This window comes from Xenopus laevis, chromosome 3S (genome assembly GCF_017654675.1).
Source record: "Xenopus laevis strain J_2021 chromosome 3S, Xenopus_laevis_v10.1, whole genome shotgun sequence".
NCBI classification, from domain to species: Eukaryota; Metazoa; Chordata; class Amphibia; order Anura; family Pipidae; genus Xenopus; species Xenopus laevis.
Window position 1 is genome coordinate 44,608,062 of NC_054376.1, and position 24,507 is coordinate 44,632,568.

Sequence of the window (24,507 nt, forward strand, 5' to 3'; positions counted from 1 at the left end):
TGTACTTTGTATGTACAGTTTAGATCACATGATACCTCCTGGCGTAAATCTTAATACAACCCATAATTTCAAAGCCTACTAAAATACAGCAGGAATAAGTTCCTGAATGGACTCTTGTCACACAGTCCTAAAACACACTAAAAGGGACGTGACCTACAGATTCTGGTGTAGAAGACATTTCTGTTTTGTTCCAAATTAAGGGTTTGGCATACAGTACAAACAATTAGGAAGAATAAGCATTGCTCTCTGCAGGAAAAACACATTTACGCCAAAACCTGTACATTTTCCTGCCCTAGAATACCTGTAGAATAATTGCACAGTAAATTAATTGTTTAGAAGGATTAATTGCATGGCTCTTGACACAGTAAAACATTGATTCACAGCAGAGGCCATCCTCTATGATTTGTTGGGCTCCTAATCAGCAAATATCCCATTGTGTTAAAATGATTTTGCAATAGCTAGCTCTTCCATGCATTGTGTAGTTCTTAATTTAGTAAATGATAGCTACAGATTCTGAAGCCCTTCATTAGAAATCTTGTGATGTGAAAATGTTTTGTCATATCTTATATTTGGTGATTGTTAGGGAAGTGCATTATTACATTAGAAAGGAAACGCTTTAATCTTATAGTGTGTAAGTGTTAAACAGTCAAAAGGAAGCCATAGTGTAAAACTGGGGAGTCCGGGACCATCACAGCTGTTATCTCAGGAGCCCTCCAATCCAGTCGCATTCCACTTACTTGTTGCCACAATCTGGGGTGGGAGAAGAGTACGTGGCTCAGGGTGGGGAGAGGTATTTGGTCGTTGCCACCAGGTTGCCTAACCGGCCCAGTCTGACCCTGTGAAGTAGGTCACTGCCCTGTAGAGCATATATTTTTAAAGGCTTATCTTTTGAAATTTCAGAGAAAGTATTTGCTGCATTATTATCTCCCTGTAAGGGTAAGTGTGAATGTATTTTCTATGCAGAAAATTACTTTTCTTCTTATTTGTTTATAAACATAAGAAACGGTCTTATGAGTACACCAAAAACCTACAGCCAGCATAATGTTATAACGTGCATCATTTCATGAATAAATACGTTTTATCATAACACACAAGCCTCTTCTACTCTTTAATCCCTGTGATTAGGCTGGAGCACCTACAGCTGTAGGGATGTGACCCCAAAATATTGCATCACATTAATAGGGTATTGTCCCCATTTGCAGATACCATGTGATGCTAGTTTATGTTTCTGTAAAGGCATCATTTTATCACACATGAATTATGCATTAATTCTTGCAAGTCATCCAATCAAATTGCAGTATAACTATCAAGTCACATCAGTTCTAAACTTTCTTGTATTATATCAGAGTATACAAATAAGAAATGTTTTGTGCTCAAAGTAGACTGAGGTTTTGTCCATGATTTGAGGAAGTCACAGGCAAATAAAAAAATTCACAATGAAGACTTTGCATGTGATTAAGGGGGTTATTTATCAGAATCCAAAAAGTTCTCACTATTTTTAGAAAACTACTCTGACCAAATCCACACAGACTTTTCCCCCTATTTGTGAATACATTTTCACAATTAAACGATAAAATCATGAAAAAATGCAATTAGTATGATTTTTCCAGATGTTGCGCTCGAAACCTACGATTTCTTCTTAAAATTGCCCCGAAAGATATTATTTTTTCGGAAACCCAGAGCAACTCAGAATATCTTTCAATTGTTAAAGAAACATCTGCCATTGACTTTTACATCTTCTCAGCAGGACTGAGTTGGAGTACTTTTCTCATCTGACTTTTATAAATCCCTAAAAATGTTAGGTTTTTTTTCTCTGAAAAAATGGTATTTTCCCCTTTGAAAAATTTGGAGCTTAATAAATAAACCCTGAATATATATATTTATATATGAGTCAATTAAGTTCATAATCAAGAAAAAGTCTTTTCTGGGTGTTTGTTTATTTAAACTTTTGGTTGCTCATAAACTCTGAATGCAGTGTAACTGCTGAGTAATAAGTGGAATATGTTTATAGGTCGGCACAAAGCATGTCATATAGTACAGTCTTACAAAAAGGTACTTCTATGCACTGTGCTAGAACAGAATGCCTTGGTTAACTCAGCTGATTATTCCTCCATTGGCTGGGGTGGCTGCCAGTTCTATGTGCCAAAAGGAAAATCTTGTCATCAGCTTTTCTCATAGAGTCTTTGGTTGGCTCTACAGACACAGACAGGGTGGAGGATTTAAAGCCTGAAACAGACATTCGCGTAGTAGGAAACTACAGTCAGAAAGTCTCCAGATCTTCTGTATTTTCCCTGAAAAGTATATAAACAGTGATTGCCCAGGCAAATTACTCCAAGTATAAAATCAGTAATATCCTCAACAACATAAGAAGCAACCTTCACTCATGTGAAGGTTGTGATGCAAAGTTACTTACACTGCACATGTTCGCAAAAGCCATTTGTTTGCAAACTTTGCAAGGAAGTCATTGAAGCATAAAGTCAGTCTAAAAGGACGCAAACAATGAAGATCTTTGTCACTAACATCTGCAAACCCATTTCCCCATTATTGGCTTAGTGTCAGAAAGACAAGTCCCTGCTTTAAAGAAAAGGATTTTGTTTTTGCAATGCAGAAACATATAGAACAATGCAGATATGCAGTTGCTCCTTTCTCTCTTTAGAAAAGTGTGAAGAAGTGGAAGATAGTGATGGGCGAATTTCTCCCGTTTCGCTGAAAAATTTCCTGCGAATTTCACGAAACGGAGTAAAATTTGCCTAATTTTCACGTGAGTTGCACTGAAATTCACACCAGCTGAATTAATTAGTCCATCACTAGTGGAAGACATTGATGCAAAGATCTCTGGACTTCATTGAATCATACAACATGTAGGGCACATACTGTACTCTCTTTAGTAGGTTTTCCTACAAGCTTGTTATCATTTTGTTCATAGAATAAACACTGATGTGGTGCTGATGCAATAGTATTATACAAAGCAATCATCAACTAACCTAACTGGCACAATGTAGCACATGTTGCACTAAATGAGCCCCCCAGTGTGCTGTACTAGAGGTAAGCAGAATAACCATTAAGAGGGATATAGGAAATTGCCAGTTTGTCAGCTCCTCTCGCATATTATGAAAAGAAGGACATTTGGCTCCTAAGGCTGCACAACTAGGAACATATTAAACATAACGTATTTTAGAAACCCAAATATTAACTAGGTCAGTTGAGCTGCCAACACATCAAAGAGGAACATTTTATTTTTCAAGTAGAGTAAGGTCCTTTTGGATCAAGAGACAACATAATGTTCAATTTAGTACACATGTTTAATTTAAGAAAATGGTGGATACAGGCATCATTATATGGTTTTATTTGATGTAATGTACCAAAATACAAACTCTGGGCTCTTGATCTACCAAGAGATAGTACCTTTCAGGAAAGCTAATCTTACTAAGAACACGGACGTAGCACATTAATGGGGGAATGTAATAAAAGTCGCTAACGGAAAAAAAATATTCAAAGTTATAAAGCTTAAAGTTTAGCGACCACTTCCGACAGTGGAAGAAGGTTTGTGAATGTTATAGTTTGCGCCTGTATGCAGTGAATGTAATAAAAAGTTCTTATTGAAAAAGTTATGTTCCAAAAGATTACGGCACCTTCAAGCACTTCTTTAAAGTGGATAACGCGCAATTAGCAGGGAAGAGAAAGAGTATTACATTGTGAAACTTTTTATTCTTATTTGTGCTAATTGTTTTGCTCTTTTTGACTTCTATTACATTCTCCCATAACTGTGTTGACACCTTCTCAAATATAAACACTTTAAAATGATATTAGACTATAACAGTGCTCATGTATTATTCCTTTGGAAAACAAATGCAGAAAAGTGACAAGCTGTGTTGTTTTACTCAGTGACAAGACAACAAATATAAAGTAAGAAAATTATATTTAAGATATTGTTTTGTCAAATGGGAAAAGTAATGTTTAAATGCTTATTCTATAGAAAGTAAGCGGAGACAAAAACATAATAACCTGGATGTGTTAAATGTTATGTTAATGTTTATTCCCATATATATTCCCAGTATATCTATCTATATATATATATATATATATATATTATAGGAATAGGATATACATGTACAAATGGGTGGAATCTTCTTTTCTGCAATGAGTGTGTTACAGTCTGTCACATATATCTGCTACCTGTCTCTAACTCCGGGTTCAATATTGGGGGTCTGTGGCGGGTATGGGTTGGGTGCGGGTTATGCTGGGGCACTAAAATAGTGAATAGGATCGGACAGGACAATGTCTATCCAATATGTCAATGTCTGTTTCCCTGCAGAACAACACACAGAAGTGACTGGCCCCTCAGTACCTGGGATTGTGTTACGGCTGCTCCTGCAGGCAGTGCTCACAGACCCACATAGATCTAAAACAGGCAGCTACCAGAGCCCACATAAATCCCCCCACGTGTCTCATCTCCTCGCCACTGTCCGCAAACATCCCCACATCCCCCACAACTGGGACGTTCTCCACCAGATCCAACCGGACTCCGTTTTCCTCTTGCCCAAGTTAAGAACAAGTTATTCCCTGCCCACTCTCGCTCAGCCTCTGCGGCTCTCATGAGACTTTCAGCGGGCAAGATGGCAGTGGGCAGTGGAGAGTGTGGCACGGGTTATCATGGTAACAGGGCAGCTTAGTGATAGAAGCTAACCAGGGATGATGATTAGCCCCTTCCCCGCTGAGGGGTAGTGTGATATCTGAATTAGGGTATGATGGAGACAGCAGTTCTTCTGAAGAAGGTATTTTGCCATACATTTATCACATACGTTGTAAAAAGTGTTATCATCACCATCCTGTTGTTATATGGCACCTTGGAGCTGATGAAAAGGAAGACGTAGGTGGTACAGAGTGAAACGGAGGCTAGATTTAAGATGGTAGGGCAGGAGTAGGAATGCGCACTGTTTGATACAGAGGCAGAGGCCGGAAGGCATTATCACTTATTATCAGGCCCAGGCAAGTTTACTGTATTGCTGTTTAGGTGGGCTGTGGCTAGTGCTAGGTGCCTAACTCACCTGGAAAAGGTAGAGCACTGGAACTGCCAGGCTGCCTTGAAACTCAAGTGATACTAGGTGATGCTTGATAGAGAGCTTTGCCACTTGGGTGATCCTGGCCCATTTGCTTGCTGCTGCCCCCCCCTCATCTTTTTTGGCTCTGGAGGAGGTTGTGGGTTCCACAATGCTAGCCCAGAGAGGTACAATTGTGCTCTCTGAGCTAGAAGAGCCAAATTTAGGGAAACTTACCAGTAGCTGCTGCATTTCCCACCCTAGGCTTATACTCGAGTCAATACGTTTTCCCAGTTTATGTAGATAAAATTAGGTACCTCGGCTTATACTCGGGTCAGCGTATACTCAAGTATATACGTCTATATATGTCTGTTAGTCTACAAACGCATGGCTTATCTGTCATGATGAGCAGCTGAAGACTGACTAAACAAACACTTTGCAAACTTTACATGGGAACTATGAAGTTCAGGGAAATGTCTTTACATCAGCAATATACCTTCACTGTAATTATCATTATAAACAAGTCTTATAATTAAATCCCCTCACATTTTACCTAATCACATAACCAGCAAAATATATCCATATGATGATATTAAGTGAGATTACTTGTAATTGGTGATGTAATTTCTGTCTAATAACACACTGAAACTTGGGAGTTATAAGAAATGATGTTTCTCTACTTTCAAATATTTGCCAGTACTTATATCTGGTTTTGAACTTACCTTATACAGATTTAAGATCCTCTGTCTAGAAGTCCATTATCAAGAAAGCTCCGCATTTCAGGAAGGCCATCTCCTACAGACTCCATTTTAATAAAAAAAAATTTTTTTTACCTTATTATTACCTTTTTCTCTATAATATTAAGATAGTACCTTGTATTTCATTCTAGCATTTATACAGTATATATACACACTTAATCCTTGTTGGAGGCAAAATAATCCAATCAGATTTAATTAATGATTAAATTATATATAAGAAGATTTAAGGTATGACGATTATTATAGAAAGATCGGAAAGTCCCAGGTCCTGAGCATTCTGGATAACAGGTCTCATACTTCTAATAGAAGGTTCATTATTTTGTATATAAATCATATATAGCTTAATAGAGAGCTACCTACAGTATAAGAGCTGCCACTCCTCCACTTATCTGTTGAATAATTTGCCAACGTCAACAAATTATGATGGATATAAAAGCAGCTACAATAATTTTCTGGTTTTTTTTTGTTGTGCTCATGTTAGATGGGTCTTTCAAACATAACAGAAAAATGTTTTTGTTGACATCAGAAATAATAAACTGCCACATATAGATGCAACATATAGCCTCCCATGTGTAGGGGTTTGCAGTGATTCATGGGAATTGTAAAGAGGCAAAGTGAGAGACAGGAGACATTCAATATTATTACATTTTGTGCAAAGCGTTAAAGTTTCATAATGCCCAACCTACTACCCTCTAGTTTCTATTTTCATTCCTCGTGAAAACTACCATATAGTATCTCTATGCTGGTACTTTATTTATAAGTACAAATTCACAAGTTAAAATCCAATTATCTACAAGGGAAAATGTAGCACATTTTTCATAGCCGATCCATTCTCATAAAGACCAACTGGCTTCAATATTCAACTTTATACAGGCAAAGTGGATTATTGGCAGGTTGTACCTGTTTGTGGGAACATTGCCAATAATTGAACTGCTGGACCACATGGTACTTAGGATCTTGTCCAGGCAAAATATTATATTATATATAATATTTATATTAATATAAATATTATATTGCATATAATAATGAAACTCTTACATTGCTGTTGTTGAAGGCATCACAGCTATGCGAGTGATGCTGAGCGTTGTATGGATACAGTCCTATGAAAAAGTTTGGGAACCCCTCTCAGCCTGCCTAATAATTTACTCCACTTTCAACAAAAAAAGATAATAGTGGTATGTCTTTCATTTCCCAGGAACATCTGAGTACTGGAGTGTTTTTTGAACAAAGATTTTTAGTGAAGCAGTATTCAGTTGTATGAAATTAAATCAAATATGCAAAAATTTGGGTAACCTTGTAATTTTGCCAATTTGAATGCATGTAACTGCTCAATACTGATTACTGGCAACACCAAATTGGTTGGATTAGCTTGTTAAGCCTTGAACTTCATAGGCAGGTGTGTCCAATCATGACAAAAGGTATTTAAGTTGCAATTGCAAGTTCTGCTTCTGTTTGACTCTCCTCTGAAGAGTGACAGCATGGGATCCTCAAAGCAACTCTCAAAAGATCTGAAAACAAAGATTGTTCAGTATCTCAGATGTTTAAAATGTCAGTGTAAGGGATGTAATCAGGAAATGGATTGCCACAGGCACAGTTGCTGTAAACCCCAGGTCTGGCAGGTCATGTGAGAACCCAAAGTTCACCTCCAAAGACCTACAAGAACATCTTATGAATTCAACCCAATATCAACAAATTCTTCAGGTTAATGTTCACATTTGGAAATCTACAAAGGCATTTCTGCAGAGGGAGAAGTACAATATTCTGGAATGACCATCACAGTCCCCTGACTTGAATATCATTAAAAATCTATGGGATGATTTGAAGCAGGCTGTCCATGCTTGGCAGCCACCAAATTTAACTGAACTGTAGAGATTTTGTATGGACGAATGGTCAAATACCGCCATACGAATACCGCCATCCAGAATCCAGACACTCATCAAAGGCTATAGGAGGCATCTAGAAGCTGTTACTTTTGCAATAGGAGGCTCAACTAAGTATTGATGTAATATCTCTGTTGGGGTGCCCAAATTCATGCACCTGTCTAATTTTGTTATGATGCATATTTTCTGTTAAATCCAATAAACTTTATGTCACTGCCTAAATACCACTGTTTCCAAAAGGCATGTTATATATTAAAAGGAAGTTGCTTCTTTGAAAGCTCAGCCAATGATAAACAAAATGCCAAAGAATTAAGAGGGGTTCCCAAACTTTTTCATTTGACTGTATGTGGGTTGTAGAAATATGATTTGAAGATTCATTTGGTATGAACATCTGTTTATCCCCATGAATATTTGCCAAGGATTTGAAGCAGTCATTGTTTTTGCACCATGAAATTTACCTCGGATGAGGGGATGTTCATTCGTCTGCTTCTTTTCTTTATTCAGTTACTCAGTGTTTGCATTAGAAGTGAATAAGAAGATCAGCAGATTGTAGAATTATAACACTGACAGTGCCATCTATTGTGCAGTTAAAATGAATTAAATAGGCCATTCACTTCAATGAATAAAAACTGTCATTGCTTAATGATGAGCGAATATTTTTTCACGAAACTGCGGCGAAAATTCGCAAAGGAAAATGGCCATTGACTTGTATAAGGAACATCTATATCTAGGTCTAGATTAGGGGATTTCAAGGTAATGGCATTAACCAGTATAAATAAATAGTGATGGGCAATTCTGTCTGTTTCGCAAAACATCGAAAAATTTGGGAAACACATTGGACGGGAATGGACGTCAAGATCATTTTGCCGCAAGGGAAAATGTTTATATGCGAAACTATTTTGTCCAAATGCATTAAAGTCAATGGGCTTCCCATTGGTTATTGAAGCACGATAATTTTTATGCGTGCGTCAATTCTGCTGGTAAATTCTCCGCAGGTGGATTTTCACAGTTTTGTGAAAACATTTGTGGGCGGCAAAACATGGAAATTTGCCGCCAATCCATGCCTGGCGAATAAATTTGCCTGTTACTATAAATAAATTCTTGTAGCTACTAGGGTTATATCAGTAAGCGGAGAAGTCCTAGGTCCTGACCTCTTCTCTTCCATGTCATATGTTATTTATATCTAAATGTGTGACTTACAAATATCATTCTTGGACTTTATTCACCACCTGTGGCAAAACCCAGTGTGAAAAAAAAGAAACACAAAGCATTATACATGGTGCCATATAACTGTTGTTAGATCTAGATGAGGCCCCAGCAGTAGACTTTACCAATAAAGGACCCATCATTTCAGAAGAATCCTCATTTCAGTTTCCAGCAAATAGCAGCCCCAGTGTACAGCAGTGGCTATTTATAAAAAAAAGAACACTAAAATACAAGAGCACAAATATGTTTTCATTATTGTGATATTCTCTGCTAAGCATAAACAGAAAGACAAATTGAAAGAGCCTAGCCGTAATCACTGATTTACCCAATGTTGCCACGTTTCATCCTGAGTGAATTTCAAAAGGCGGCATTGTGTGAAACAGCCAGGAAAACTCATTTTGGCCAACAGGACACCAAGTTCAAATGCACACAGAGCTTCTCTTTGACAGATTTGGTTTGGAGCACACAGAGTACAATTCTCTACAGCTGCAAAAATATCTAATGTTATTCCGTCCACACATTTCCACATAAAAAAAGTTTGTGTTTCAATTTGAGTTTAAATGTCTTTCTTACTTTCTAGGTTTCTTAGGGCGAGTAAATAAGTTGCTGAACATAGAACATTTGTTTATAATTTTGCCATGACTTGTCTCCTACAGAAACTTTTCTTTTCTCTAATGTCTCTTTTGTATTTGCGACAACTGACTGCTGCTGCAGCTCTGCCAACAATGCAGCTCTTTGTATCAAGTCATAACACAAAGAAATCAACATGCAGAAGATATGCACTATTTCCATATAGAGTTTACCCTTTTTTTCCTCTCCCTTTGAATTTGAACAACAAGAACAGAGGCTGCTTATAGTATTTTACATGACATTTAGAAGCTTTTTGTTTAAGATTAATAATTGCAATTTACTGCAATGTACAGCACCTTAGACTCATATGCCAATGTTATCACTTAGCCAAAGATCCACCTTAGAAGGTGTATGTGAACATGTAAAGGTTCAGATACTAAAATACAATTTTCATAATGTAAATTAAATTCTAATAAACTCTATTAGGAGTTAATAGGAGAACAATGCCCTCCCAACTCAGGGCCCTTTCAACAGGCTCCTTCCTCGCTCCCTATAAATAAATCACAATAAATGAATTCAGATTCACATTACAAGACGCATGCTGAGCATATGCAGTGTGGTTGACATGCAAAAAATCAACCAACAAAATTCAATATAGGGAGCTGCTAACGTATTTGAAAGCCTGAATTTTATTGTGACAGTGATCAAACTGAAAATATAGTATTTACAGACATAGGGGCAAATTCACTAACCGGAGAAAATTTGCTTAGCGCACATCGCAACAATTCGCCAGGCGTAAATTCGCCTGGACAACACAAATTCACGAAGATCCGAAGTTGCGCACAGGGTGCCAGCGAAATTACGCTCAGCAGTTCGAAGTTACGCTAGCGTTGGCTAATTAGCATACGGGGTGCAGTTAAAGTACAATGGACGTATATATTGCAGCAAATACATTACACAAGCCCAGGGAACCTTAATAAAATTATATAAAGTTGTTATAATGCCCTACACATGTGCCCACAGTATTGGTTTAGGTGCCATATGTTAGCAAATGTAGGGGGGAAGGAGGGTACCCCAAAAAAAACCATTTACGTTCTTTTTCAGTCTATCACCCTTCAAATAGGAAAAAACACCAGCGTTCAACTTTTTTTTGAGGAACTCCTATCTACTTCGCCTGGTCTGAGTGCAAAGGCAAGTCTGGCGATAGAGGTAACAGTCAGTAAAATAAAAAACTTAGTGAATTTGCGTAGTAAAGCTCTTTCGCCAGACCGAAAATTTGCCTGTCGTTAGAGTGTGAAGTTGTGCAAGAGTCTATCTCCTTGGCGAAATTACACCAGCTACCATTAGTAAATCGGCGAAGTGCAGAAATGACGTCACGCTGGCAAATTTTCGCCAGCATTAGCCACTTCGCACTTTAGTAAATTTCCCCCATAGTCTTTATTTGCCTACTGAAGGATATTACAATAGGCTTTCTCAGCTTAAAGGGAATCTGAAGGAGCAAACATCCCTTGCAGAGGCTAAATGTAATTTTGTCTAATTAAATAATACAGTTATTTATTTTTATATTATTAATTAAATAATACTGTTGTTATTTATAAGCAATTATTTGGTTATCAACAATGACATACATTCAGCTCAAAGTTGGTTCCATTGTATACTGTGAATTTCCCATGTTAAATGGCCGATAGATAAAGTTTGGTTTCTCTACAATTTTAATATAGTATGCTTTTGCTTTCACAGGTAAACTATGACCACTTTACTATTAGTGTTCGTTTGCTTGCGGGTCATCGCTGCAGCGATCTCCGTAGAAGTTTCAGGTAAGTTACTATCCTCGTACCCCTTCAGGCATTCACTTGGCAACTCATTGTCACTAACTGAGTCAGTATATAGAGAAAGAGCCTCTGCCTCCCCTCCTCAACCCCCCAGATTTTACCTTGAGCTCTAAAAACAGGGGGACATCTGCATTACAGTGCTCGTTCCTGCACCAGTTATATGCTAAAGAGCACCATTTCCAGCTAAACAAAAAAACCTAAAATTCATCTTTTTTTTGTTATTACAGTTGTTATTTGTTTGCCCTGGAATATTGCTGCAATTTTGAATTTTTTTTAAAACACTGCCCTCTTGTGTGTATACATGGGACAAGGCAGAAAATGAATGTTATGTGCACGTCAATGTGATTATTCTTAATAGATGCATAAGCTACACAATGAGTAGTAAATTATTAATGATTGATGAACAGTAGAATCTTAACTGATAAAGCCATAGATGAAGTAAATTTTATCTTGACATTTGGGTACATTGTTATATGTACTCACCATGTCCCAACATGTCACGGGTTAAATAGAGATTTGTCCACTGAAACAAATGATTTGCTGCAATGTGCTGTGTGAGTCATGCTCACAATGTTTGCTCCATCTGTTTTCTTTTTTTTTTTCTTTTCAAATGTGTGGGTCATTTTCTAAAAACATACAATGGCAAAGCCATTAGTCTATGCCATTGATATTGCAAAGCTTGCTAATACATAATTAATACATAATTAAGTTTCTCTATTACACTGTCATGTATCAAATATAAATTAGAAATGTTGTCTTTAAGAATCTGATTTCAGATGATCACAGAAATACTTTCACAGCAAGTTTTAATATTCTTTTTCTTTTTTGGATGAACTTACAGACCATCAGAACACACTGAGCGCAATTATACCTGTTGATCCTCCCCTGAACGTCCAGCTTGGACACTCCCTTACCATCCCTTGTTTCTTCATAAATGCTTTGGATGGTGTGACTGTGGCTCCCTCAACAGCACCCTTAACACCGAGGATCAAGTGGAGCAAGCATGTCAAAGGAAAGGAAACAGTTCTGCTGGTAGCCATAGACGGACATGTTCGAGTAAATGATGCCTACAAAGGACGTGTCTCTATGCCAACTTACCCACTTGCCCCTACTGATGTCAGTCTGGAAATTTCCACCATAATGTCCAATGATTCAGGAACCTACCGCTGTGAAGTGATGCATGGGATAGAAGACAGCCAAGCTACAGTAGAGGTTAATGTGAAAGGTGAATTGATTATTAGATTCTTAGCATAAGCATCGCATTGCTCTGAAAAGATACTCAAACCAAGTAATGAAATATGGTGGCCTTTCATTAACATTTTCTAGTTATGTATCTAAAAAAAGGTTTTTGGTGTAGTAATGTTTTGTTGGAAAGTGCTTTGGTAAATGGAGGACTGCAGATGCCTTATAGTATCATGCCAGTCACTCATTGGTGTATATGAGTTTAGTATTGTGCACATCATATATATTTATTGCACTGAACAGGTGCACTAAAAACAAGGGAAAGCCTTGAGAGAAAAGGTTGAAAAGGTTATTCTTAAAAATTGCTTCCAGACTTACACCTTCCTGCGACATTGTGTTTAGGACAGGGGGGACCACATGCTGCCATTATTTTATGATAGCTCTCTGTACAGGATAGGAAATTTCTCCTTCTATTTATGGAAGCAGAAAGGACTATGTTCCTGGCCTATTGTAATGAAACACAATAGAATAGTGATGGCCGAATCTGTGGTGTTTCGCTTTGCCGAACAATTTGCGAATTTACCACAAAATTCGTGAAATGGCGAAAAATTGGCGAAACAGCGCCGGCGTCTCGTTTTTTTTCCATATTTTTTTTTGGACGCCGGTGAATTTTTGTCTGAAAATTTTTATGACAGTTTAGCGAATTTGTTAGCCGGTGGTGAATTACAGGAGTTTACTACAATAAAATAATTAAGGGGGGGCTGTTAGAGAGGATATTGGAAGCCTCCCTAGATGGCAGTTAGGCAAGATTACCATGTGATTACTTACTTTGGAGATAAATATCACTGACAATGTTAATTATCAGTTCAACAGTCACCTACAAGTTAGAAAATGAAAGCAAAGATTTGACTTGTTGTTATGGGCAACATCACTGGTGATATTTATCCCCAATGAAAGAAAACATGCCCCTATAACAGCAGTATCTGAGCAGTAACCCTTTTATACAAACTAAGAACGCCCATTTAAGACAAACATAATTATAGTACTTTTATTGTAAAGCTGAAAAATAAAGGTATACAGGTGACTCTTGTTTTCATTTTAACTATATTTGGGGCTATTATTTTTTTTTTTTCGAAAGATATATGTGGTAACCGTATTCAAATGTCTCCTTTCTTTTTTCAGGGGTCGTTTTCCACTACAGAGCAATTTCTACCAGATATACTTTGGACTTTGAAAATGCCAAAAAAGCATGCATACAGAACAGTGCCACCATTGCCACCCCTGAGCAGCTCCAGGCAGCATATGATGATGGTTACCACCAATGTGATGCTGGATGGCTTTCCGACCAGACTGTTCGGTAGGCTTTAAATTCAGAAGTTTAAAGGGATCCTGTCATCGGAAAACATGTTTTTTCAAAACGCATCAGTTAATAGTGCTAATCCAGCAGAATTATGCTCAAAAGAGCAAACAGATTTTTTTATATTCAATTTTGAAATCTGACATGGGGCTAGACATTTTGTCAATTTCCCAGCTGCCCCTGGTCATGTGACTTGTGCCTGCACTTTAGGAAAGAAATACTTTCTGGCAGGCTGCTGTTTTTCCTTCTCAATGTAACTGAATGTGTCTCAGTGGGACATGGGTTTTTACTATTGAGTGTTGTTCTTAGATCTACCAGGCAGCTGTTATCTTGTGTTATCTGCTTTTGTTTGGCTGCTGGGGGGGGGGGAGAGAGGGGGGTGATATCACTCCAACTTGCAGTACAGCAGTAAAGAGTGATTGAAGTTTATCAGAGCACAAGTCACATGACTTGGGGCAGCTGGGAAATTGACAATATGTCTAGACCCATGACAGTATCCCTTTAAAAAAAAAAATCAGTTTCTTGTAAATAAAGCCACAACTCTGACCTGAAAAACAGATAATTTACTAAAACAAAAGGCACTGGGTCTCTTCATATTAAATTGTCCATTAAAAACAATTAATGTTTTGTTTTGGGTTTTTTTATGTTAAAGGAAAACTATACCCCCAAAATGAATACTTAAGCAACAGATAGTTTATATTAAATTGAAGGACATATTAAAGAATCTTACCAAACTGGAATATATATTTACATAAATATTGCCCTTTTACATCTCTTGCCTTAAACCACCATTTTCGTGCTGTCTCAGAGATCACCTGACCAGAAATACTACAACACTAACTGTAACAGGAAGAAGTGAGGAAGCAAAAGGCAGAACTCTGTCTGTTAATTGGCTCATGTGACCTTACATGTGGTTTGTATGTGTGCACAGTGAATCTTACGATCTCTGGGGGCGGCCCTTATTTTTTAAAATGGCAATTTTCTATTTATGATTACCCAATGGCACATACTACTAAAAAACTATATTATTATGATAATGGTTCATTTACATGAAGCAGGGTTTTACACATGAGCTGTTTTACTCAGTATCTTTTAATAGAGACCTACATTGTTTGGGGGGTATAGTTTTCCTTTAAAGAAACTAGGTATGAAGTCCCCCCGCTACAGCCAAATTCATATTGCATCTCTTATGGATTTAGCTTGAAATATATGGTTTGTACTATTTCTTGAGCTAAACAGGGCAAACAGAAGAACGCGTTTATGTTTGGTCTTTGCAGGGTAGATAATTTGATTTCCCAGACCACAGATAATACATAATTAACTCCTGCTAAGTAAACTAGTAATCAAATGATCTACTGCACAAGGACTAAACATGGAGTAGCTTCAATTTCATTTTCATCTATTCAGTTCAAGAAATAACAAAAACAATAGATTTTTCATGACTAAAACAACAGTACAAGCCCTATTCATTGCACTCATTTTGGAGAAGGTGGTTCCTGCACCATTAAGTGCAGGGCATGGTACAATTTGTCTTGTTTTTGGACTTTGCACCCTGCTCTGCACCTTTAAAAAATGCCTCAGGTATCTGCATTCCAAAATGGATTGCAGAGACTTACGCCCCCAAAAAATAGAGAGGGAGACAGTGGGAGGCACTGAGACATGACTTCCACCCCTTATCCTTCTCCTAACTTATACATCATTCAGACACTAAAGTTATGAAGTTCCAGTGGACGTCTCAGTGGCGCCATGTGCTAACCACCTTTAATTGTACCTTCTTAACTAATCTTAGACCTGAAAAAAAAAACATTAGAACATTGTTATGGCTTAAAGGTACAAACTTTGGATATACTTTTAACTAAACCCTACAGCTGGCTAGCAATATATACTGTTAAAAAATATAAAAATTTAAATATTTAATCTATTTCTTAATACAATAATTGTTGTCCTATTTCTTGCATCAAAATTATGTCTATGCTATGTTGAATGAGCACAACCTTTTCAAACTGGAATCAAATACAGAATTCCTTTAAATAAAGTCTGCTGAGACACTTGGGGGCAGATTTATCAAGGGTCAAAGTAAAAAATTTGAATTTCGAATTTTGAAATTAGAGTTTCATTTTTTTGTGGAATTCGACTAGGGAATAGTTAAAATTTGATTTGAATTTTTAAAATACATTCAAATTAAATTTTTGAAATTTATCATGTACTGGCCCTTTAAGAATTCAAATTCAACTATTCTCCACCTTAAACCTGCCAGATTGCTGTTTTAGCCTATGGGGGATGTCCTGTGATCAATTTAGAAAATCTAGTTTTTTTCGGGGAAAAAATCGTTTCGAAGTCGAATCAAATTCGATTCGAGTTTGTGGGTCTATCCCATTCACCCAAGATTGAAAAATTTGATTTTTTTGATTTGGATTGGTCGTTCTTAACTCGAAGTTCGAGTTTTTACAAACTCCTATGAACGCTACATTCAACCCTTGATAAATCTGCTCCTTAGCTCTGCTACAGCTATATCTATATCAATCACAATTTTACACCTAACCATAATATTTCCTTTTTCTAATGCAGTTATCCAATCCATAATCCACGTGAAGCCTGTTATGGAGACAAGGACATATTTCCAGGAGTGAGAACATATGGAGTTCGTGAAACAGATGAAACCTATGATGTGTATTGCTATGTTGAGGATATGCAGGGTATTATACTTAATACTTTAATTTACTAGGCTGTCTATCTCTCTAGCTAGCTTCATGGTATTGGTCACATGGTAAAAATATAAGTGATAATGTATAAAAGCAAGCAGTTATTTATTTACAATGGGATCTTTAGATTGTCTTTGACTCAAAATGTGAAACGTTTTCACCCCCGTAGGTGAAGTGTTTTATGCAACATCTCCTGAGAAGTTCACCTTTGACGAAGCAGAAAAGCAATGTAAGAGTCTTGGTGCCAGGTTGGCCACTACTGGAGAGCTCTATGTGGCATGGAAAAGTGGAATGGATGTGTGCAGTGCAGGCTGGTTGGGAGACCGCAGTGTTAGGTACCCCATATCAATAGCTCGACCTAACTGTGGTGGAAACTTAGTAGGAGTAAGAACAGTTTATCTCCACCCCAACCAGACTGGATATCCTGATCCACTATCTCGTTATGATGCTATCTGCTACAAAGGTTGGTACTCTTCTCTATTCACAATATTTTCTCAGTTGTATATGTTTTTTAATACAGTAAGTCTTGCAATCTAAAAATAATGCAGTGGTTGCCATTGCCAAACTTTTTAGTTCAAGACAAATTTGAAGGTCCCAATTTTGGCCTTGATGATCCAGCTTTTGATCAGGTGCTACTCTTAGCTCATTGAACACAGATAACAAAGCACAGATAGAAGTCTACCAGTCATTGAAACCTAGTTTCAAGAATATCGAAAAACAACAAACAGATAGTCACCCTAAATATCATCTTACTGACCTTCAAGCTGAGCTTGTTCAAAGTCCATTGGGGTTGCCACTGTTCAAAGTCCATTGGGGTTGTAGCTCAACATTTGGGGAAACCACAGCTTTAGAGTTTGGTTTTGAATTTCATGGGCAGTGCATTTTTTATCCATTTTACTCATACAGTAGACTATAAATTATACATTTCCCCCATCCTAATGCAATGTAGACTAAATTATTATATTAACCTTACTTGTGTTTTTATTATGTGTTTTGTTTTCAGCTGGACCAGATGAGGACATCACTATTCAGACCATTACACAACCAAGTTTAGAGATCATCATCCCCCGTAATGAGACAGAAGAAGAGGCCCGTGGCAGTATTGCTTCCCTTGAACCAACCGATTTTACTCTAACACCTACTGATCTTGAGGAATTTTTCACAGCAACCCCAGAGCTTGTCCTAACAGAAGGGCCATTTGAAAATGTTACAGAAGAATTTCCCCTAGAAAATATTACAGCATTAACCCAAACAGAAGCCCCTGGTACAGCAGATGTGACATTCTCTGAGGGTCCAGAGTTCAATGCAACTACATCTTTAGCAGAGGAAATAGTTCCAGCAACAGCTGCTCCTGCTGAAGCCGAGCCAGAAAAAAACATTTCCAAGACTGGTAAGTTGTGGATGAGTCCAATAAACTATTAACATCAATGGGGGAATTTAATAAAGTCGCAAAGAGCAAAACAATTAGCACAAATAAGAATAAAAAAGTCGCAATGTAATACTCTTCCTTAAACTGTTATTACATTGCGAATTTTGATTGCGCATTGCGGATTTTAATTGCGCATTGCCTAGTTTTAAGAAGTGCTTGAGGGTGTAGTAATCTTTTGGAGCAAACATAACAACTTTTTCAGTAAGAAGTTTTATTACATTCACTGCACACTGTTGCAAACCATAAAATTCGCAAACCTTCTTCCACTGTCGGAAGTGGTCGCTAAACAGTTTCCGGGCTTGCAAAAGCTATATTAAATACACACAAAGACACATTTTTATGCACAGAGGCATAACTTTTCGCATTGCGAATATTTTTTCCATTACTGACTTTTATTACATTGCCCCACACGTCTGTTATATTCCCAAGGAGCCCAAGCCTACAACCAGTATGATTGCAAACAATCAGTTCAGCCGGCCCAGTCTGCATCACCCTATTGTACTTGATGGGGCCACTGTATGCTGTACATTGGTAGCACAGTGTTTTGTACTGCTTTCCAATCAAATTAAAATGGTTAATAAAACAATATACTCTCTACATTTCACTTACAAAAACAGGACCATTTCGTCCAAGAATAGCAATTTTCTGAGATTCTTATTTTTTTAAAAGGCCAGTAACACCAGAATTAAAATTCATTTGAAAGTCATTTACATATAATGCTTCTAAATCTGTGCTTTTGAACATTGGTTTGATCAGATTCATTTGGAAAAAAAACTGTTCTTTTGGTGGTGCTTTTGGTGCCATTTTGGATATTCCTTTATTACCTAAAGCTCAACTGATCACAATAGATGATACAATACATATCTACCAGTAACCAGATCAGTTAGCAGATCTCCAGCTTCATCAACCATTCTGAACATAATGTTCTGAATTGAAGATGTTAAAGATGTAGTAAAATAAATATATACTTTTTAGAAAAATCATTTTTATTTAAGTAAAGCATCAATCATCACTACATCACTACAGTTAAATTAAAAATAAACAAGATGTATTTTAACTTAATGTTTCTTGTGTTGCTTGGCCATATATTCTCTAATGTATAAATACATAAAGAATAAGTCCTACAAGTTAATTTTGTGCAATAAACATCCCTAGAATACCTCCAGTTCACAATAGTACAGTAATATGTTTGTTAAAATATAAAGGTTACAGTTTTTTTGTATACAAGCCAATGCCAAATTTAAATGATATATATTACATTATAATTAGTGCATAAGGCATAACACTTTGGCTCCACTTGTGGTCCTTTGTCCGGTTCTGAATGGTATAAAGGACCACAAGTGGGCCTAAAACATTGGTTATTAAAATTAAGCTTTGTCCTTTTTTTTTGCAAGTCCTGTAGTGTGCCAAACTTCCATTTTTTGACCGAAATGTCAGATAACAATAATGTTACCAATAAACACTTTATTCACTTCTACAATGAGTGTGCTGATCCATTACTACTGCATATTATGAACATTGATGGTGCACCTCTACTCTACTTGAGATTGTGTGCGGACACCCAAAGCATTTCTATATATATATATATATATATTTATTTATTTTATTTTTTTTAATTATTATTAGTTATATTTATGGTTCTTTCTTGGATAGGTCTTGTCTTTCATTACCGAGCTGCTTCCAGTCGATATTCCCTTAACTTCACTGAGGCCAAGCAGGCATGTCTAGACAACAATGCTATCATTGCAACCCCTGCTCAGCTCCAAGCTGCCTATGAAGCTGGTTTTGATCAATGTGATGCTGGATGGATATCAGACCAAACTGTCAGGTTTGGACAAATCTATACTAGAATATTGTGCAACCTAGTTGTATAAAACTTTAGGATGATTCACAATGCAAATTGTGTCGTTATGAATTAATTATAAATGCAACAACCCCCAGCTTACATTTCTCAGCTTATCTTATATTCAAATTTGCTATTTTAGAACATTAATAATTTATATGTACTAACACTAAATAGACAGCAAATGGGCTGTAATCAAGTCTAATATACAACATTTTCAATGGCTTTTGTGGCTTTTTATGCAGTCTCAAGTTTCCGGTGGCTTTTTTTCTCTTTCCTTTTTCAGATACCCTATCGTCACTCCAAGACAAAACTGTAATGGAGACAAGAATGGATTTCCTGGGGTTAGAAGTTATGGAGTGGTCAAACCAACGGAACGTTTCGATGTGTACTGCTACATTGATAAACTTCATGGTATGTATAGCTGTGATGATGCAAAAGGTGCATTTCAGACCTTTGGCTTTTCCTACAGTATATGTTCCTCCAAGCAATGTTATCTTCTGTTTCCTGGAGGTTGCTGTTATGCCCAAAAATACATCTTGACACCTTACATATGCTCCCCCGAATAATGTTTAAAGATGGCCTTATTGTTTTTGCTTATGAGATATTTAGCATTATGTACCCACAGTCCTTCTAAAGACTACCTCTGTGGCATATACATATAGGATTTTCCAGGAAAATTGATCAATTGTATCCCTGACTGTGTTTCCTGAATATTACTGTTGATAGGTATTGAACATATTTCTTTACCTACATGGCTCAACGTGTCATGTCAGTTTGCATACATTTCTGTTGCGGGATTCCAGCATAAACCATAGGTTATGCTTTGCTTAGTGTGGACTTTTGGCTTTGAGTTAAGATTCCAGTTTGGTTTTATGAGGTCATAAGTTGTCTTCTGACTCTTCTCTCTTGGGTCCTTCATCCGAGGGCAACTGCCTCATTAAATGCTCTTTCAACCACAGTTTCATAACCCCTTGTCTTCTTCTGCTTCTCTGAATTAATTGTATGTCTAAGTCTTTTTTATTTATTAGACCACAGAGTGCAAAATTCAAATGCAACATGTAGTTTGCAGTTCTCCGAGTGAGTTACACCCTCCCATTTACACTACAAACAAATTGTAAAGAGCATGTGTGGAAGCAACCTTTGTGAATAGTGCCCAAGCATGTACAATTTTGCATTTCAGTTAATGGCATCCTTTTAATCAGCAGGAACTCCACATTCTTCCAATTTATTCAATGTGTTATTTAAGCTAAGCTTGTCTACTGCCTATAGTTTATAACACCACACTTGTCAGCTGGGTAAAGAGTCAGAAGAGGGATTGTGCTCCTCAGTTTCATGTAAAAAATTTAATTTACTCTTAACCTGCCAGTAAAATATGGAGATTTATAAAATTATATATTAAAAAAATGCCATATGCCTGTTAATTCATCAAAGAATGACTGAATTCATTAAACGCCTTTAAAGGAGACCTTTCCAGTTGTACCTTCTGGATATGACATATAAGGTTCCAATCTGGCTTTATACACTACAGAACTGGACTAATGAGAGAACACTGTCAATGAACAATACTTTTGCAGAAAAGGAAGACTAAGGATTGTTTATTAAAACTTTTCTCCGTTTCCAAGCTACCATAGCTGTAGCGGTTGACTAGAATTTCTCCGTTGATGGGATCTGGGTAAAAAATTCACATAAACATTTGAAGCCAAATTACCTTCCCTTTCCAATTAAATCTTGTAAAAGCTCAACAGGGGGTTGGAAAAAAAGCTAATATGGCAGCTTACAGGGGGAAGAGTAGAAGAAGAAAAAGTAAGATTCACAAATACAGCATAAGCTGTAGCCACAATGTTGCATTGAGATGAGAGTTGCAGAACTTAAATACAGAAACTGTTTATAGAGCAATTTCTGGAAATGAAACTGAGGAGTAGTTAGATGCAGCCAAAAGTTGGTTATTTGCTGGAATTTGCTCATTAATAATTCAAACCATTTGTATGCCTAAAATGACAGCCAGATTTAAACTTTGGATGGACATGATTTAACTCTGAATCTCCTGTGTGTTCTAGAAAAATTCCATGCGATTGATTTAAAAGAGCCTAATGTTCTGGGAGGTAATTTTGAGTATTAAGAATAAGGATCTACAATTAGAATTAATCAATAGACTATACCTCCCAGTGCTGGTTAAGCAGATCATTAGAAGACAAATAATCAATTTGCCTTTTTTTTTTGGTTTATAACCCCATTTGGGAATGGTCTCTGTTAAGCTTCATGGAACACAGCAGACATTGTTCATTGATTAATGTGCAGCAATTAAACATGTTACGTTAATCACACATTTGTGGCCAGGCTGCTGCTGTTTACATAAAAAGATTTCCTTACATTTGGTCAGCACCAACATAACTGTAACTTAACCTGGCATGCCACTTTATCAGATTAATGTAAGTGCTTCTTTGTTAATCCGATACTGTTGCTTGTTCCAGTGTTCATATTGTATGTATGTATTTATTTATTTATATAGCACTACAGAAATATGCAGTGCTTTACAGGGTATAAGCACAAACAGTTATTAGAAAATTTGACAGTGAAATTACCTGAATTTATGTACTTAAGACACAGTTAGGATGAGGTCCCTGACCAATGAGCAGATAGAAACAAAAGAGGTGGGGGACAAGTGTATAGGTCAAGGGTTTGTTACTACAGAGGAAAATTAGGTAATTGCTTCCTCAAGATCTAGAAAGTGACTTTAAGGAGTTTTTGAGAAAAGTGTTAGTGTGGCCTTTCCTTTATCTTTAGCCTGAATAACAGGGCTGAGATCAGGGCAGGAGATCTGTTTGTCATCTGTGGAAAGGTGGTAGGATGTGATAATGTCACCAAGGGAAGGAGAATGTAAAGACAGAAGAGGCGATAAGACAGACCCTTGTGATACACAAAGAGATAGATTAACAGCTTGAGAGGTCTTGTTAGAAACGGTAACTCTGAAGGTGTACATAAAGAGAGGATGACGATCACGATGAACAGCTGATAATAAGCATCTGTAGGTATTTTAAAAGGAGAGAATAGTCAACTGTATAAAAAGTTGCAGTGCGATCAAGAAGTATGAGAAAAGACTAGTGCCCTGGTACTTAGCAGCATTGATTTCAGTGACAATCTTAGAACAGTTTCAGTAGCGTGGCCTGTGCAGAAACATGACTGAAGGGGTTCAAGAAGATGGTTGGTATGTAGGAAGTTCAGCAAGCTGTGGGAGACAATCCATTCTAGGATTTTGAAGAGGAAGGGTAAAAATGTAGGGAGAGGAAAGCTTTGGCACTTCATCTTCAGTGACAGGGAAGGTTGAGTCAAAGGATGCTCTATGAAGCTTCATGTTGATAGGCAGAAAAGCTTAATAAGAGAAAAGTGTGATGATTTGGCACAATAGGAAAATTGGGGTAAACACTAGGGATGTCGCGGACTGTTCGCCGGCGAACTTGTTCGCGCGAACATCGACTGTTCGCGCTCGCCGAATGTTCGCGAACGTCGCGCGACGTTCGCCATTTTGGGTTCGCCTTACCTGGCGCTTTTTTTTGCCCTCTCACCCCAGACCAGCAGATACATGGCAGCCAATCAGGAAGCTCTCCCTCCTGGACCACCCCCACACCCCCTGGACCACTCCCCTTTCATATATAAACTGAAGCCCTGCAGCGTTTTTTCATTCTGCCTGTGTGTGCTTGGAAGAGCTAGTGTAGGGAGAGAGCTGTTGAGTGATTTGAGGGACAGTTGATAGTAATTTTGCTGGCTAGTAATCTACTTGATACTGCTCTGTATTGGAGGGACAGAACTCTGCAGGGATTTGAGGGACATTTTAGGTTAGGTAGCTTTGCTGGCTAGTAATCTACCTTCTACTGCAGTGCTCTGTATGTAGCTGCCTGCTGTGGGCACTGATCTCTTCTGATCTCATCTGCTGACTGCTGTAATAACCCAATAGTCCTTGTAAGGACTGCTTTTATTTTCTTTTTTGTTTTTTTACTTTGCTACTATAAGAGCCCAGTGCTATTAGTCTAGCTGTGTTGGCGAGTGGGACTGGTGTGCTGCTCCTCCTAGTAGTTCACCAATACCAGCACCAACCAGAGTCAAAATTGTTACAAAGTATCTTATTTGCACCTGTTAGCTGTTCTGAGCTCTCTGCAAAAAGCTAATTAAGTTAGAAACTGTTTTTTTTCTGGCTGTTCAGTTCAGAGAAAAGAGGGACTGGTGTGCTGCTCCTCCTAGTAGTTCACCACTACCAGCACCAACCAGAGTCAAAATTGTTACAAAGTATCTTATTTGCACCTGTTAGCTGTTCTGAGCTCTCTGCCAAAAGCTAATTAAGTTAGAAACTGTTTTTTTTTCTGGCTGTTCAGTTCAGAGAAAAGAGGGACTGGTGTGCTGCTCCTCCTAGTAGTTCACCACTACCAGCACCAACCAGAGTCAAAATTGTTACAAAGTATCTTATTTGCACCTGTTAGCTGTTCTGAGCTCTCTGCCAAAAGCTAATTAAGTTAGAAACTGTTTTTTTTCTGGCTGTTCAGTTCAGAGAAAAGAGGGACTTTCCAGTACAAAAGAGGGACAGGGGGTTGAGTGGTCAAAAGAGGGACAGTTGGGAGGTATGCAAGTGCCACCTAGCTGTGTGAGCTTTTTCACATTCTGTCTAAATAACAATAATAATTCCGTGTCCGTAAACATCACCTGAGTGATGTTTT

At 37.5% G+C, this 24,507-nt stretch overlaps 1 protein-coding gene across 2 annotated transcripts in view; it reads left to right on the plus strand.

Moving 5' to 3' along the window:
• LOC108712312 (aggrecan core protein-like) overlaps positions 1-24,507 on the plus strand; it is a 59,367-nt gene that overhangs the window by 16,708 nt on the left and 18,152 nt on the right. For both annotated transcript variants that reach the window (XM_041588227.1, XM_041588228.1), the window contains exons 2-9: positions 11,194-11,270; positions 12,127-12,510; positions 13,650-13,824; positions 16,393-16,520; positions 16,696-16,989; positions 17,530-17,916; positions 19,609-19,783; positions 20,085-20,212. In XM_041588227.1, coding sequence (XP_041444161.1) covers positions 11,201-11,270; positions 12,127-12,510; positions 13,650-13,824; positions 16,393-16,520; positions 16,696-16,989; positions 17,530-17,916; positions 19,609-19,783; positions 20,085-20,212 — 1,741 coding nt within the window. In that variant the 5' untranslated portion in view covers positions 11,194-11,200. The remainder of the gene's footprint in view (positions 1-11,193; positions 11,271-12,126; positions 12,511-13,649; positions 13,825-16,392; positions 16,521-16,695; positions 16,990-17,529; positions 17,917-19,608; positions 19,784-20,084; positions 20,213-24,507) is intronic.